Source organism: Chaetura pelagica, unplaced genomic scaffold (genome assembly GCF_000747805.2).
Source record: "Chaetura pelagica isolate M959 unplaced genomic scaffold, ChaPel_1.0 scaffold107, whole genome shotgun sequence".
NCBI classification, from domain to species: domain Eukaryota; kingdom Metazoa; phylum Chordata; class Aves; order Apodiformes; family Apodidae; genus Chaetura; species Chaetura pelagica.
The window spans coordinates 1,980,288-1,996,735 of record NW_009953979.1 but is presented as its reverse complement, the minus strand read 5'-3'; the positions used below and the strand labels follow the sequence as shown (position 1 = coordinate 1,996,735).

The following is a 16,448-nucleotide window of genomic DNA, read 5'->3' as shown; positions in this document are numbered from 1 at the left end:
CCCCTCAGAAGGGAGTCACCCACCACAATTACTCTCCTTTCCTTCTTGATTGAAGAAGTCCTAAGGACTCGAGGTGACTGATGAGTCCTAGGCACTTCACTAGGTAAGTTTACCCCTCCAACTTCATTTTCCTGTCCCTGAATTTCCAACGCCTTGTATCTATTCTTCAAGGGCAACTGAGAGGGTGGAAGGGGTTGGGAGGATTTTTTCTTGCCTCTTCGAGGTCGGACCTCCTTCCATTCCTCTCCATTTGCTGGTGACAGGAGGGGAGAGGATCTGTCACTTGCCCAACCTCTTCTATCTGCCCCTGCCTCAGGGTTTGACTCCACACCTACGGTGCGTAGCTGTCTCGTGTGAGGAGCACGACTAATAAATAACCCAATACGACAGCTACCGGCACGGCATTGATTTTGACCCAAGCTTGGCACAGGTTGGAGATGTGAACATGACACGATAATGACTGTTGTGCTTCTATAACCCATCTCATCTGGGATATAGAGTATGTGTACAGATCATCACAAATTTAGTCCCCTTAATGATTTGTGAAATTTTGTTGAACCTGTTTTGCATGTTCAGCCCCATATATTTTTAATTGGGTATTTAGAAAAGTCTTTGCTCTACACACTAAAATTTACTGGCTGCTTTATCACTGGAATGAGTTGAATGTTTCTAAACTTGCTTTTGTAGCTTTTCACCTCTGCTATTCTCACCTACCTGTGAGAGAATCAGAGATTATCAGCTAAGATATGGAGCTTTAGTAGACTTACTTATAAAATAACTTCCAGATGGAAAAAAAATAATCACCACAGCTCAGAACATGGTGCTGAAGATTCAACATGTGTCCCTTTTCCCTCCTGAGTTAGCATCCACTTAGTTAGAAGCAGTGAATCCAACATCCAACTGTTACCTGTTTTGTTGATGGAAATTTAAAAAAATAATTATTAAAAAAAAAAACAACACACAAAACCCAAGGTCCTGAAAACTGGATTAGTTCTGTGTCTCTCCACAAAGTAATAGGAAGGAATTTGAAGCCTCCATAATGCTTTGAAGAGAATCAGCTTTTATGTTTATAAACAGTGAACATTTGTATAGGTGTAGCAGTGAAACAGACTGTTGTTTTTTTGCACATAGAGTGCTGCTCTCACATCTTAACAAATATTTGAATGTGGTATACAAATATAGATAATTCTAAGGAGCATGTGAAACAAGATGCTGCAAGAACAGTTTGTGATTTTCAGTGTGTTACATAGATGCTAGCTGTGAAAATGTCTTTCACTTAGCTATCTCCTGGTCCCTGACAAAGATTTGCCCTGGAATGTCACACATCCCATTTCATGGGAAATTGTAGAGTAGAAATTGTCCCCTTCTTCCAGTTCACCCAATTTAAACAGCTTTTGTAACTTCAGTTTAAAGGTTTTTCGCTTCTCTCAAAAAAACCCAACCCAATCAAACAGGGACCACTTCCTATTTCTTTTAAATACCAGTATTTTATGGGATAAAATTTGTTTTGTCTGTTGTCTGCTAAGCTGCAGGTTTTATTACAGAAGCTACAGAAGCTAAGCTTAGATTCTAAATATTGCACACCACATGTGTTAATCAGAAATCTTTAACAGTCTTAATTGCAGAAATATTTTCAAGGTTCAGTGCATATTAACTGCCAGAGCAGTTATTGGATGATTTTTTCAGTTTTCCTTCTTGAAGATTAGGAATTTGATATTACTGGTAAGCTGCAGAAAGCATAGTCCTCCATCATCCAAGAAATCACATGGAAATAATGGGCCATGTCCACCTACAATTCCATCTTGCATCAAAGCCCAATCCCATTCCATTCCAGCCATCCAGGTATTGCACAGCAGCTTTAAACAGGACACGTGGGAAGTCAAATGCAGAATCACAGCAAAATATTTGCTATTGGAAACTTGAAGGAGACCAAATTCAAGGAAGCAGACGAGAAAGATAAATATTGGCATCTATATGTGGCCAACTTCCTATTATTGAAAGGGCATTGAGGGTAAGTTTGTACGTTGCCTGTTTTATCACCAAAGCATATCTTCAGGTGGTGACAGCTAGCAGATGAGTAGGGATGATAGTTTTGTTCAGAGGTGCTAAAGTCAATTAAGAACTTAATTGTGTAATAGCCTTAAGTTCTGAAATGCTTTGTTGTTTGTAAGTTGTTAAGAAGCTTAAACACGTCAGAATTCTCAGCTTTCCATTCATTTCCATGTAGGGACACTATCTTGAGTTAGATCCACCACGGTAAAAAGTAACAAATAAAAGAGAATCTGGAAAGTTAAATTATAGCTTTGAGAGACCAGAAGAATTGCTTATCATAAAGTTCTTTCTTAGCTCATCTTTTGAGAATCCAATATGTTACAAGGAAGAACATCCTGAGGGGCAGGGTTTTCTGCTAGAAAGGCATGATGCTCACATCATGTTATGACACGTAGTGACGAGTGTGCTGTTTGCTAATTAGTCGTATCGTCTGGGGTTCCAAGGCACACCAGCTGCAGAAACATGTTGCTGAACCTTGCGTATGGGAATTCTATGTTTTGAGCAATGTTGCAATGCCTGACAGGAGACAACAGCGTGTGGAGAGATTCTTGATTAACAGTCCCACCTCCTTTAAAAACTGGCTGACAAAGGTAGTGCTGTTCTCCTTTTTCACACTGTCTGCATATGTTCTTAGTTTTTCAGTGTGCAATTTCCTTGTGTTAAAATGCATACTTTTAAAGATAACTGCATTTACAATTATTTTCAGGCTGGAGATGGAAGCATACACCTGTGAAGAAAATACTTGCAAAACATTGCATGAAGGTGTTTTGCAGGCTAATCTATTACATTGCTTTTTAAGCTGGACTTTGCTTTGCAGATTAGAGAACAGTGGCAGGACAAATAAAAGCAAAATTCTTCTTCAAAAAGTGCCTCAGTAAATAAACTTCCCCATCTTAGTAAGAAATTCTTTACCACATGAATAGTTGATTACACTCTGTTGGACAGGTGTTTCTTATTGCTGTTGGTTCATTGCTATTACTAGTCTCCATTATAGTTAAGGAAGGGCAAGTCTGTTCTTTCATATATCTTTTTCAGAGGACTTGACTTTGTGCAAACCCATTATACCAATGAAACTTATAGCAACATACGGCTGAAGGCAAAACTGCCTGCTACTACTGTGATGCAAGAAAATCAGGTTAAACATCAGTGCCTAGAGCTCTTTGAAGACATGGAAAATAGGAAAAAAGTAGCTTATTTTTAATTTGGCAGCAGAGCACTCTGTTCACTCCAGGAAACTCTAAACAGGGAGTATTTGCAGAGTTTCCTATCAGTTACCATACCACAGGTACCAAAGAAATGAGAGTGAGGACTTGGAAGCACCTGGCCCCAAATTCTTACTTCCTTTTCATAACTTTTAGGGCAGTCATAACTAAATCTGTTGGAAAATCTAGGGGATATGCAGGAAGGGACTCTGTGATGAATTAGAAATAAACTGTAAAATATTTTTAATATCTTATAAATAAACACACCAAACTACAGAGCACAGAGGCATGAAAAGTTTGTAATGTCTAGATTTTTGGTTTTATTTCAGCTCATTCAGACAAACAAATTGAAACATTATCCCAGCATCCATGGAGACTTCAGCAATGATTTCAAGCAGCCTTGTGTTGTGTTCACTGGACATCCCTCTCTGAGATTTGGAGATGTAGTTCATTTCATGGAGCTATGGGGAAAATCTAGCTTGAACACTGTTATATTCACAGGTAAGTAAAATGCAGTTATTGTTATCAGATTAACAATACATTCTGCACTCTGGTCAAGTGTGGCCACATCCTAGGGGCTTTATTCATTTGTTCTGAGGCAGAAGTTTCTGACTTCAGTGGGAGCTCATCTAAATTAAGACCCTAGGATTGACTGTAGGGACTAATGTAATTATTGTACCATTTAATTCATTTTAGCCCTGCAGAGCCAACCTTTGCCTTGCAGAGTTCCTTTCTGCCATTTCTAAGCAAAATCTTTGTTACTCACAGCAGTAAAGTGCCTACAGGAAATTAATTTTTGGATTGAGAGCAGCTGGTTGCAAGTTAAACCCAGGCAAGACCTAATTGATGCTGGTCAGAAAAGAGAAGCACTTCTCCATATTCCATTTGAATCACAAACCTTTCCTCATCTTTTCTCCTGCACTTTCATTAAAACTTCAGGGAACCAGACAGTCTAAAGATGTTTCTGTCATCTCTCCTGTTTCAGAAGTGTGCATCCCATACAGGCCTGGCAGTAGTCATCTATGCCATGGTTGCCTTTTGTCTAACCTTTTTTTTCAGATGCTTTTTGGCTGACGGACACATTTGAATCTGAAGCTGAAAGTACAGCTCTTGCTGATACCCTGAGGTGTTGTTTCCTTTCTCAATGACTCAGGCTGCCAGGTGCACAAAAGGTCTTTTAAATTCCTATACTTATTCCAGTCTGCTTCTAGACTCTGCTTTTCATGGATTTAATTAATCAAGCCCTATCCACCTCAGAATGAGCTATGGTTTGAGAGCCACAGGGCACCTGCATCCTAGGCCCATGCCAATCATGAACAGCAAGACAAAGTAGAGAGAACATGAAAGCTCTTGTGAAATGTAGCAAAGGGCATATATCTTCCAGAGTTCCATCTCCTTTAACAATACTTCAAGGCCTTCCCTCAAACTGATGTTCTGTCCAGGTGCCTCCTTTTTATACCCAATATGTCATCCAAACAGAACCCTACAGTGGGCACTCTTCAGATGTAAGAAAGAAAATAATCCTCTAGGCCATAGCTGCTGATTTTATGTATCATGAGCTCTGGTATAACTGGGAGATGTGTTATATATAACTCAGCTGGATGAAAAAGGAATGGATTTTGGACTAGGACAAAGTAATTAGAAAAGGGGTGGGGAACGCTGAGTAACTGACCAAACCTATTTCCACAGCAAGGATGTGATGGAGTCCCACTGTTAAGCTTATTTTCCTCCTCTTTTTAGTGAGTAGGACTGCTGGAATGCAGGTAGCCTCCTAAAGCAAACGGGAATGGTAATGGGTTATTTCTTTCCATCTTAATTTCTTTTACTGTAGATTTGAGGATAGTGATGGGCAAGACCTTTTCATTCTTTCACAATATTGGTACTCAAAAGCATTGCAGTATCATGATACTGTTAAACCAAGTTGGAAAGTTTTAAAGAAGTATGTAACTAGCTCTACTGCAAGGGGAAGGAAGATTCAAGCTTCTGCTGAGCTGATAAGACTTAAATCTAGATTGTGATTATGCTGGGAAATGGTGCCTTGTACCACAGCACAAGTGTCCTAACTGTTACAGTACCTATCACTCCTGCCCTTTGAGGTAATTTCAGGAGATATGCCCTAATTACAGTAATTGGTAAAATTGCCAGATATGAATTGTCATAGAAATAGCGAATTCTAATCCAGCGGGGACATCAAATAAAATCAGGATGTGTACACTCTGCTGAGTTATGTATTTCATTAATTCCTAGGAAATCAGTGGCTTTAATCATGTGAAGGTGCTACCCACTATCAGTAAGGGTTTCAGAAACTGGCCTTTAATGGAGAGAACACTTATTCTTTGCCTTCTTATAGGGAGAAGTAATTGACCTTTCTGTATTAAAGTGTACCCTTCTGTGAAATGAGGAAACAGAGCAGACTTCTATTACAACAGGGCCCTGGCAAGTTGTTAAGGCATCTAAATGGCAATTGTAACAACCTGTGGATACATTAGGTCATAACCTTTGATATTCATGGTTTATATTTCAAGTGAAACCACAGCTGAGATCTGCTTTGATTGTGATGACCTTAGAGTGCACAGTGATTTCAGGTGCTGGTGGTGGTTTGTTTCCTAAATTCTTCTATCTGTGGCTTTTGGACTCTGTCTGTGTCTATAGGCATATGCATTTGGCAGGATGTTCCTACTGCTTTATGACTGTCTCAGCTGGAACAAAGACATCTATGTCTACAGAAATTCCTAGCAGATTGAAGGCTTCTGTTCTTAGGAACTGCAGTAGAAATCTGAAGTTGAATCCATTGATGCCCGGGATTTCAGTTATTTCATTATTTAGCTTCTCTTGTTTTAGTATAAAATCTCCTGTAGTTATGAAAGCAATTTGGTCCATTGAGGCTGTATCTGATAGCAGATGATGTGCAAGCTTTTCCAGTGAAAGGCTCCCAGTTTCTAGTAATTAGGACCTTTAAACTACAGGCCATGCAGTATTGTTAATGATGACACTGCTTGTTCAGTCCACAGGAGCTATGTAATCTCCACCTTTCCAATTTGTTATATAAAAAACAACTACAAGAGAACATAAAACACCAGCTGTGAGTAAGCTGCAGTGCTGCTCTGCTTCCTTGTGTCATCTAGAAATGTTACTGTGGAAGCAGTATTGAATAGATGATTGATTAAAAATATTGAATACCATTAAGCCACAAAGACATTCTAGAAGAAAACACAGCAGAAAAGAGGTCTGCTTCTTGCTCTCTCTGCTAACAACAATGCTGTAAAACCAACTCCCTAGGAGATCTTAAAAACAGCTCATGCATCCCACATTAGTGCTGTACAGTGGAAGATTTTATAACTCGCTGTCACACAGTAGTAAATCAGATGTCTTGGGGGAAAAGCTAAAGACCTGTAATTCTGTCAGAAAAAGTCAATATGTGTCCTTGACAGGCACTGTTTTCTATCAGACAGGTGACTTCTGGGTTTTTGGTAGTTTCAAAGCAGCTGTTCATGCATTTCACACGAGTTCACCATGAGACTAGCTCAAGTGATGTTTTTACATGTTCTAAATCTTCAAAGTCCCGTGTTAGAATTCCTTCATTAGAATTTCTCTCTCTTCCAAGGCTCTTACATTTTTATTAGTTCTTCTGAGACTACAGGCTGGATGCCATTTTGGATTGTTCAATCAAAAAATCCACATCTGTACATTATCTGAGCCTACTGATTCAAAAATACTTAGTCTGAATACGTGCTGCCTCATGACATTCTCAGATACAAGCAGTCAAATCTCTGTGTCATCCACAACACCAGACAGGGCAGAAAAACTCTTCTGATAACTTTTTAAACATACTATTTGCAGTTTAATTTTGATGTCTCTAGCAGATAACCTGTGCCTGACTTCAGTTTTCCTGTTTTCCCCAGTGAGTTTTAAAATATCTTCTGATTTAGCCCAAATTGGGCACTGATCTTTCTTCAACTAGCTACGTTCTCAGTATTGGTTTTTTTTAAACTTGTATTAATTATTATTAAATTCAAGTGTCATTAACTCCCATTTTTTACATGGATATTTTTAGGCTTTGTTTCATTGCCACTAACACATCTGCTTTTACCAAGTATGGCTTTTTGCTCAGTATAATTTTTATTTTATGTTTTTAGATTCATGGCTTTTGGGGTAACTATCGTTTTTTTTAGTATTTCTCACTTTGATGTTCCCAGGCAGTATTCTGACAATTGCTTTAAACTTGGGAAAATTATCCCTTTGACAGTTCCAAACATATGTATCATTGGCTGATGCTGTATTCTGTTCTCCCAGGGTAAATATAACCACATCATCATCACTGATACTTAGCCAGCAGCAGATTTTTAGGCTAGCAATTAACTTGTCTTTATCAGTACAATGAGACCCAATACTGAATGTCGGATGCCTTGCTGTGTGCTGAACTTCCTGTTGTAAAGTTTTAAGGACATTTTTCTTGCTGTCTACATAAGAAATCCAGCCAGTGCTCTCCTCAGGGTGATTTAAGAACATAGGAAATTACTGTCTAAATCTGGACTGAAGTCTCTGTATGAAAGTTCCCTTTAAGTTCATCTTTTTACACAGCCCGAGCAGATACCAGAGAAATACCTCTTACTGTTTTCTAGCAAGGCTTAGTGGTCTGCAACTGTTGTTTCACTTTGCAGGTTGTTCTGAGGTCTTGTGGTTCAGAATAGTCTGGAAGATTAGTATTCCATGCATCTCCTTCTCTTTTGCTCATTCTGTACTTAGCAAGCTAATACTAGTTGATCTTTTTCTAGCATTTCCTTTATGCAATCCATCCCAGAGTTATCAGGTAGATAGTGGTGTCATAAGCTTTTCCACATGATTAGTTGATGGCCCCCAGAATCAAGTGGCTACATGTATCCTACGTTGTGCCACCTACGAGACCTATGGTTTTCATTCACCAAAAAAAGAGTAATTTTCTGTAGTATTCTTAATGGTGCAAATCCTCCTGGAAACTGTCACAAGTCAATTGAAACATCTGATTGGGAAAAGCCAACATAGATTTACCAGGGGCAAATCGTGCTTGACAAACCTGATTGCCTTCTACACTCTACAAAAAGTATGCAGACAGGCTGGAGAGAGTCCAGAAAAAGGGCCACATGGATGATCAGAGGACTGGAGAACCTACCATATGAGGAAAGGCTGAGAAAATTAGGTTTGTTCAGCCTTGAGAAAAGAAAGCTTTGGGGAGACATTATTACCATGTTCCAGTACTTAAAGGGTGGCTACCAAGAAGATGGAAAGTCCCTGTTTACAAGGACTCACATGGAAAAGACAAGGAGTAATGGGCACAAGTTGCTCCTAAGGAGATTCTGATTGGACACAAGAGGTAAACTTTTCACCATGAGGACAGTCAAACATTGGAATAGTCTCTCAAGGGAAGTGGTAGTTTCGCCCATATTGAACAGTTTTAAGTTTCATCTTGACAGGGTGCTGAGCCATCTCATATAAACCATAGTATTACCTAAAAAGGTTGGACCAGATGATCCTTGACATCCTTTCCAACCTGGCATTTTATGATTTTATGATTCTACGTTGTATTACTCTCTGTGTGAATAAAAGCCCATTCAGTACATGACTTTTCCCTGGCAAACCTCTAATCTGATTTTTAAAAGTCAATAATAAGAGTACAAGGGGAAGTTGCGACTTGCTAGGTCTAATAAAGATATGAACTAATGAAGTGATTACAGCTTGTCCCTCCTTCTGGATGGCCTCTACCATGAGCAACCTTCAGTTCATACTGGCCTGAACTAGAACTGCCAATTGCTTGTCCCTCCAACAGGAGAGCTGCCTATGGTTCCTCCTGGGTTATATTACAGTAGGACCCATCGGTCTAAACTTGGCACTTAGATTAAAAATAATTATATATATACTGTAAGGAAGAAGAGGAGTTGGGAGGTAATGTGTCTGCAGCAGAAGACACTGATACAGGTTTCTCAAGATACAGTCTTCGTGCTGTGTGTTTGCAGTACTGAAAAACAAGCTGACATTTGGGTTACCTTTATGATACCAAAAATGTATACATTATGTCTTTTTTTACAGGATTTGATTAAAAATAAGAGATGTTTTTGTCTTGATTAAGTTTGTTATAAAAGTCAAGCTAGAATGTGTTCCAATGAAATACTATTGCTCTCTTGCTTGATTAAGGTAAAACTTAATTGTGAGTGTAATTTTCATCAAATTAACTGAAAATAACAGGTGGGGGAAGGAAGAAAGGAAGAGAAAATTGTAGTGGAATTAACATTGCTGAACAACAGCTTGTCTAGACTAGAATGTGGAATCAGAGAGGAATTGAGCCACCTTTGTTCTTATTAGGCATTCAATGTTTTCAACCTTTCTCTTTTCAGAACCAGATTTCTCTTACCTGGATGCCCTGGCTCCTTATCAACCTTTGGCGATGAAATGTGTTTACTGTCCCATTGACACAAGACTGAATTTTATTCAGGTGTCTAAACTGCTCAAAGAAGTCCAGGTAAGGATTACCCCAGCCCATGTGCAGGACTATGACTGGTGATACTGAAGTGGTGAATAGATACAAATTTAGGCATTGTTACTCTGAGTACAAAGGAGAGACTGCCTGCTCCTTAACAGTTTGTTCCAATCCTGACTGGATGTTCTAGATTACATCTTTTGAATGTTGTTTTCACACAAATAAATTAGCTTGCTAACAACAACCTGCAAACCTCCTTACAGCAACTATTACTGTTGTAGGGCAGTGCGCAGAATCAACCAAACATTTTTTTTAAGTCCTCACTCTCCTTTTCCAGCCTCTCCATGTAGTTTGCCCGGAGCAGTACACTCAGCCACCACCCACCCAGTCTCATCGCACGGATCTGATGATAGACTGCCAGCCTCCCCCCATGTCCTACCGCAGGGCAGAGGTGCTGACCCTTCCCTACAAGCGGCGCTACGAGAAAATCGAAATCATGCCAGAAGTGAGTAACACAAGCAGGGAAGAAGATGGTGGCTTCTTGGCTCATACAGCCAAATTCAAACTGCTACTTCAGTAGCCCGTTTGACTAAAGTATCTTGTGGCTGTGGTTTACTATTGACTGTGATATTGTAATGCACTTTTGATGAAATGTATGGCTAAGAAAAGCATTTCTGAGAGAGAATTTCACTGTGTAAACTAATAGGAATTGGAAAAGAGCCACCAAGCTGGTGAAGGGTCTAGAGAACAAGTCATTGTAGGAGTGACTGAGGGAACTAGGGATGTTTAGTTTGGAGAAGAGGAGACTGAGGGGAGACCTTATTGCCCTCTACAACTACAAGAAAGGGGGTTGTAGGGAGGTGGGTGTTGGCCTCTTCTCCCAAATGAGTAACATCAGGACCAGAGGAAATGGTCTGAAGTTGCAGTGCGGGAGATTTAGATTGGATATTAGGAAGAGTTTCTTTACTGAAAGAATGGTCAGGCACTGGGACAGCCTACTCAGGGAGGTGGTTGAGTCACCATCCTTGGATGTATTAAAGAAACGTGTAGAAGAGCAACTTCAGAGCATGCTTTACTGACCGAGATTGAAGGTTGTGTGTTGTAGGTTTTTTTGGGGTGTGGTTTTGTGGAGTTTTGTGGTTTGGTTTGGTTTTGGTTTTGGTTGGATTTGGTGATCTCAGAGGTCCTTCCAACCATGACTATTCTGTGATTCTGTAAAATAAATGTTGTGGCCAAGTGGCTAATATGTTCAGGCTAATTATCCTTTGCAAGGGTATATCAAATCACAGAGTAGTTGGGGTTGAAGGGACCTCTGAAGATCATCTAGTCCAACCTCCCTGCTAAAGCAGGATCACCCACAGTAGATCACACAGGAACACGCCCAGAGGGGTTTTGAATGTCTCCAGAAGAGACTCCACAACATCTCTGAGCAGCCTGTTCCAGTGCTCTGTTACTCTCACGGTAAAGAAGTTTTCCCTTACATTTAACTTGAACATCCTATTCTGCAGCTTGTGCCCACAGAACAAAAGTCAATCTCTGCTAGGCATCTGTGAGGCAAGCCGGTCATCTCCAGTTTAAATGAGTAACTAGAGGCACTGAAGTTTGAATGTATGGCCTTGTAAAGGACCCAGTGAGTCTGGGAGTTAGTAGCCAGGAGTTGCCCTTCTCCTTCCCCAGCTGTACCTGCCATGAGAAATACCCTTTCCCTTGAGGAGCAGTATTCAGTCATGTGGTAAAGGCATAGTAGTGAAATGGCTCATTTGTGTTACAACAGTTTCAATAAATGGTTCATTCTTACAAACTGCTGAAGTGCAACAGGTTAATGGGTTGCTTCTAGCCATCTGTAATGTGGAGTACTTATGCCTGCAACATCTATTAATAATTTATTAACCCCATAAATTAAATATAAATGTACCCATAATACAAAGGGTGAGCCATACTCCAACAGACATGATCTTAAAATATTTTTTGACAAACCAATCAGCACAAATGTGTCCTTGGATCAAAGGTGATAGTGGCTTTTTACAAGTAGGCATTACTGCCCTTTAGAAACTGTTGAATATGTGAGTCTACTTTTAAACAGAGAGTAGAGGGAGGAAATACTCTTAGTTAAGCCAAACATGAATCACAGAGCTGGTACCCGTGTAAAAAAATCCCTCAGCCACTCTGCAACACTCATTCCTACCATTTTGTTTGTGTTTCCTTTGTGCATCAGTTCTGTTAGGAGCCTGCCCAGCCCTCTGGTTAGAGAACTGCCAGAGACAAGGAGGGATTTTTTTAGTGAGAAAGTATACTTGGATGCAACTCCATCATGGCATGTATATTTAATTGCTTTGGAAATTTTCATATTTATTGGATCTTATTAAACCTAAGACTAGTAAAAGGAGGTTTCTGTTCACCAGCATGACCAAACTAAATCATACCTTCTGAGTGCAGAGAGCCAGCACATAGTTTACCTATTATTTCGATTCCACTGAAGCTTTGGGTTTTCCCCTAAACTGAGAGGGTGTAAGTGAGCCTTTGTATGTGAGCCAATTCCTTGGGTCATCCCTATGAAGAGGGTGGATACCAGCTTTCCCTTCAAATAGAATGCCAGTAAGCACAGGTGCTACAGATGAATATTCACCAACCCTCATACATTTTGATGTTCCTGTCAAGCTGAAGGGCTGTCTAAAAGATAACTGGTCTAGTCGGTGTGAGTTGCAGGTTCAGCTTCTTGCTCTGTCAGCATCTTCATGAATGATCAGCACAAGTCTAAAACACAAACATGGCTTATGCTGGAAAGGGATAGTGAAAGGATACCGAAGACTACAGAGTTCCCTGGCAGAGCTTATTAGTCTGAAGGCAGTGATATGCTCATGGGGCTGGACTGCCACTGAAAACAAGTCAGGATTTCTCTTGTTAGACCTGCAGCAAGATCTCTTACCCTGTGGCTCAAGAGACCATGTGGATTCAACCGCACTGTCACCAACATGAAAATGCTATCCATTTCTCAAACTCAGACCTCCAGTGGTTTTTAGGTGATGTCTGTCACTGAAGTGAATGGATTCTTCCTATACCTCTAGGTAAAAACACTCCATAGAAATAAAGAGCACTTTCCAAAATTGTTGAAACTTTGGAGGGAGGATTCACTGTAGACAATGTGGTATTCACTAACCTGGGAATGGGTATCAAAGAAGCACATAGAAAATGAGAGCTCATTCTAATTGCATTAACTTGAGAGGGTTTCAGCAGAATACTGACAGAAATAGCCCTCTTTTCCCCTCTAACAAATAACATCAGGTTACTTTCACGCAGGAGCCCTAATTTCAAAGCTATGTGTATTCAAGGAGGAGGAGTATCTCATGCTTTTCCATGTCCAGGTATTCTCTCTGGTTCCAAACTTGTACTTAATAACTAGTTGTAAAAAGCTCCTTGGCATGTAATGACACTCCTGAAAGGGCTTTGTAAGATGATACAGAAATCAAGCAGACCAGATAATCTCTGAGACTTTCAGGAAAACTGTTGTCCTTCCCCACTGGTGACAGGGAGATAGTGTTTCCTTGCCTCAGTGGATTCTTTGAGAGCTAGACCCATTGGTGGTTGTGTGCTTGCTTCTCAAAGCAAGGATTTGGTTCAGGAATGCTAACAGGATGCCATTCCCCAGCACTGAGATATGCAAATCATCCCCAAAAAGAGATCTTACTTGTTATTTTTCAAGAGAACTTGCTAGAGGAATAGCAGCAGTGCTAAATTTGTAGTGATCACAGACTGTCTCCCCAGGACACTCTCTGTTTCAGCAGGTGTTCATCGCATCACCCTGTGAGGCTGGTTTTTGCTTCCAGCTTGACATGCAGAGTAGTAATAAGTCATGGGAGGGATGGTACATTGTCTCCCACCTTCTCTGACTTTGGTCTTTGAGTCTTAGCAGCATAAATGGTAACTGCTGAGATGTGTAACCTTAATCTCTCCTTCTCTGTCATAGAATCACAGGGTGGTTCATGTTGGAAGGGCCCTTAAAGATCATCTAGTCCTAAATCCCCTGCCATGGGCAGGGGCACCTCCCACTAGATCAGGTTGCTCCAACTCCCATCCAACCTGGCCTTGAACACTTCCAGGGATGAGTCAGGCACAGCTTCTCTTCTCACAACCTCTCCCAGTGTCTCTCCACCATTACAGTAAAGAATTTCTTCCTAATATCTGATATAAATCTACCCTAATATAAATCTAAGTGTTGTAACCAGTCACAACAGTTAATCCCGAAGGACCATTGTTTGGTTTGCAAATAAATGGGAGAAGGAGGAAAAGACTGACATTTTCTGGGACCTGTATGTCCTTTCGTGCTAACCCTCTAAATAAACATGATGTTATCTCCTTACCACCCCAATAATTTTTATGTGCCATCTGCATGACTTGCCTCACTCCCCTTTCCACCCTGTCTGTCCTGTCCTGCAGAGGGATTATTAGATGTTGGTTTTGAGAGCTGGATGGAAATGGCCTGTTGTTTTCAGGCAGGGTTTACCCAGTAGTGGCAAAAAGTATCTGTAACTTCCCCTTCTGCTGCGTGGGTTGTGCAATATAGGGTTGCAGATATGATAGATAAGGCTCCCTGGTGGAGAGTATTTGCTGCTTAATGTCTCCTTTTCTGTAGTTTCACCCAGGAAGAGTCTTTAATGGTGCCTAAATATATAGGAATTTCTATATTGCAAGGAAAGGGCATTTGTTTCATATGGGCTACCACCATCTCTGGGGTTCTGTGAAGGTTCGTGAGGTAGTTGGGAGAGATATTTTATAGCTCCTAGCAAACCTTGCAAACTCTTGTTATTTGTCAAAACCATGTTAGCCAAAATTGGAATTATTAAATCCACCCTGGGAAGAAAAGTGACTGCTAGATCTGCTCCAGGGCTAGGACTCGTGTCTGAAGTAAAGCTAGAAGTCTCATAAAAGAATGTCTGCTTCAATGAAGTCCTCACTGGGACCCTATCCAGGCATCCACAGTCATTTCTCAGAAGCAGACACGTGCTCAAACTTCTCTCTCAATTCTTAATGCTTTTGAAAACCAAACAGTTGGCTCAGCATGGTTTCAGGCAATACAGACTGACAGCATGATAGTGTGACATTTCCTTTCCAAAATTGTTTCAGTGGTTCAGATTCTGGCCTGTCAGATTAATGTAAATGTACTGATACTGCTGGAGCTTGTCTAAATTTCAGTCATTTCACCGAAGAGCAAAGACGGGTCAAGCAAGACTGTTGTAAGTTAATGAGATTTACTCTCAGCAGCCTTTGTTTAGAGAGAGGTTTTAACAGTCCCAAGGCACCAGGCTGGAGTGGCTCTCGAAGGTGTTGTGTAACCTTTACACTTTAAAGAATTTGTTCTTCTCAGCATCTGCCTTTCACTTTAAAAAGTAATTTTAAAAAAAAAAAGACTGCTTCCTGGAAATGGGTAATGGGTTAGGCATTGTCTGTTCACAGGAGAATGGTGGGAAAATGGAAAATACCTTCTGGAGCAAACAGATAAATTAAACAGTGGTGTTTCAGCAAATAATGTGCCTCCTTTAACTACAGCTGAACAATATAGTGCAGACCATCTGATTTCAGTAACAGACTGACTTCAGTGAGGGCTCTGTTTTAAATACTCTGTTTACAAGTTTTTCAGGACACAGGGCAGTACAAAGTTTAAATATGCAACAACATGAAATTATAAGAAACTATTGCAGAGGAGAATTAGGAAATCAGCCACTTGGCAGCACATGATAATTATAAGTCTTTCACTCCATCCTCTCCTTTTCTTATTTTAACTTCTATTTCCACATAGGATCCTTCCAGTTTCTTTTTGAAGAATCCAATCTCCTGACCTCTCCATTCCTTTTCCCCCTTGTGTAAAGATTCCGTAGCCTCATTTACCATAAAGTAAATGAAATATAACCATCCTGCTTGCTCTCCTACTATTATTCCTCCCTTCAACTCCAAGCTCTCTGAATCCACCATCTGTAAAATTGCCTGGAGTCCCTCCCTTGTTCTAGCACAGGCCCTCTCCGAGTTTGGCTTCACCTTTTGACATTCCATCAAAACTAGTCTTGTCCCAGTTTTTACCAACCTTTTCTTAGACAAAGCCAGAACCACTGTAGTCTGCTGTCTTCTTGATTTACATCATTGCTATTCAACGCAATCAGCCATTCCTTTCTTCTTAAAAATGTCTCTCGCCTCACTTCCATGTCTCTTCTCTCCTGGCCCTTCAGCCTCCCATTGCTTCTGCAGAGAATTTTCTTCCCTCCTGCCATCTTTATTGGGCTTTGAATTTGTCATCCCCATTTTCCTTTGCTTTTGGGGTTTTGTTGGGTTTTTTTAGTGTGGGGTTTTGTCTTTTTTGTTTGGTTGGTTCATTGTATTTTGGTTTGGTTTGTTTTGCTTTGTTTCCTGTACCTTTTCTCTGATTGATCTTATCTGCAGATTGTCCTATTTCGATTTAAGAAACTTGGATCTGCTTTTCTGCTCCCAGCCTGTCTTTGCTTGCCCATATTAATATGTAGGTTTGTTTCTCCTTCATTTTTGATGGCTGGCTGTAAGATAAAACTTTTATAGCCAGGCATTTGCTTCTCATTTCCCAATTAGCTTCAACAGCTACACATTCTGACCCATAAACTGGTTACTACATTTTGAATATTTTGACTGATGTCTTCCTCATGTCTTTCTAATGACTCATCTTTTGCATCTGTAAGCTGCTTGCCTTTACTTTGAAGATACTTCCTGTTCTTGCTTTCCCT

The 16,448-nt window shown here is 40.3% G+C and overlaps 1 protein-coding gene across 2 annotated transcripts in view; it reads left to right on the top strand.

Annotated features, from left to right (window-relative positions):
- INTS9 (integrator complex subunit 9) overlaps positions 1 to 16,448 on the top strand; it is a 95,843-nt gene that overhangs the window by 68,281 nt on the left and 11,114 nt on the right. For both annotated transcript variants that reach the window (XM_010002187.1, XM_010002188.1), the window contains 3 exons: positions 3,584 to 3,755; positions 9,623 to 9,747; positions 10,043 to 10,210. In XM_010002187.1, the coding sequence (XP_010000489.1) occupies positions 3,584 to 3,755; positions 9,623 to 9,747; positions 10,043 to 10,210 (465 nt within the window). The remainder of the gene's footprint in view (positions 1 to 3,583; positions 3,756 to 9,622; positions 9,748 to 10,042; positions 10,211 to 16,448) is intronic.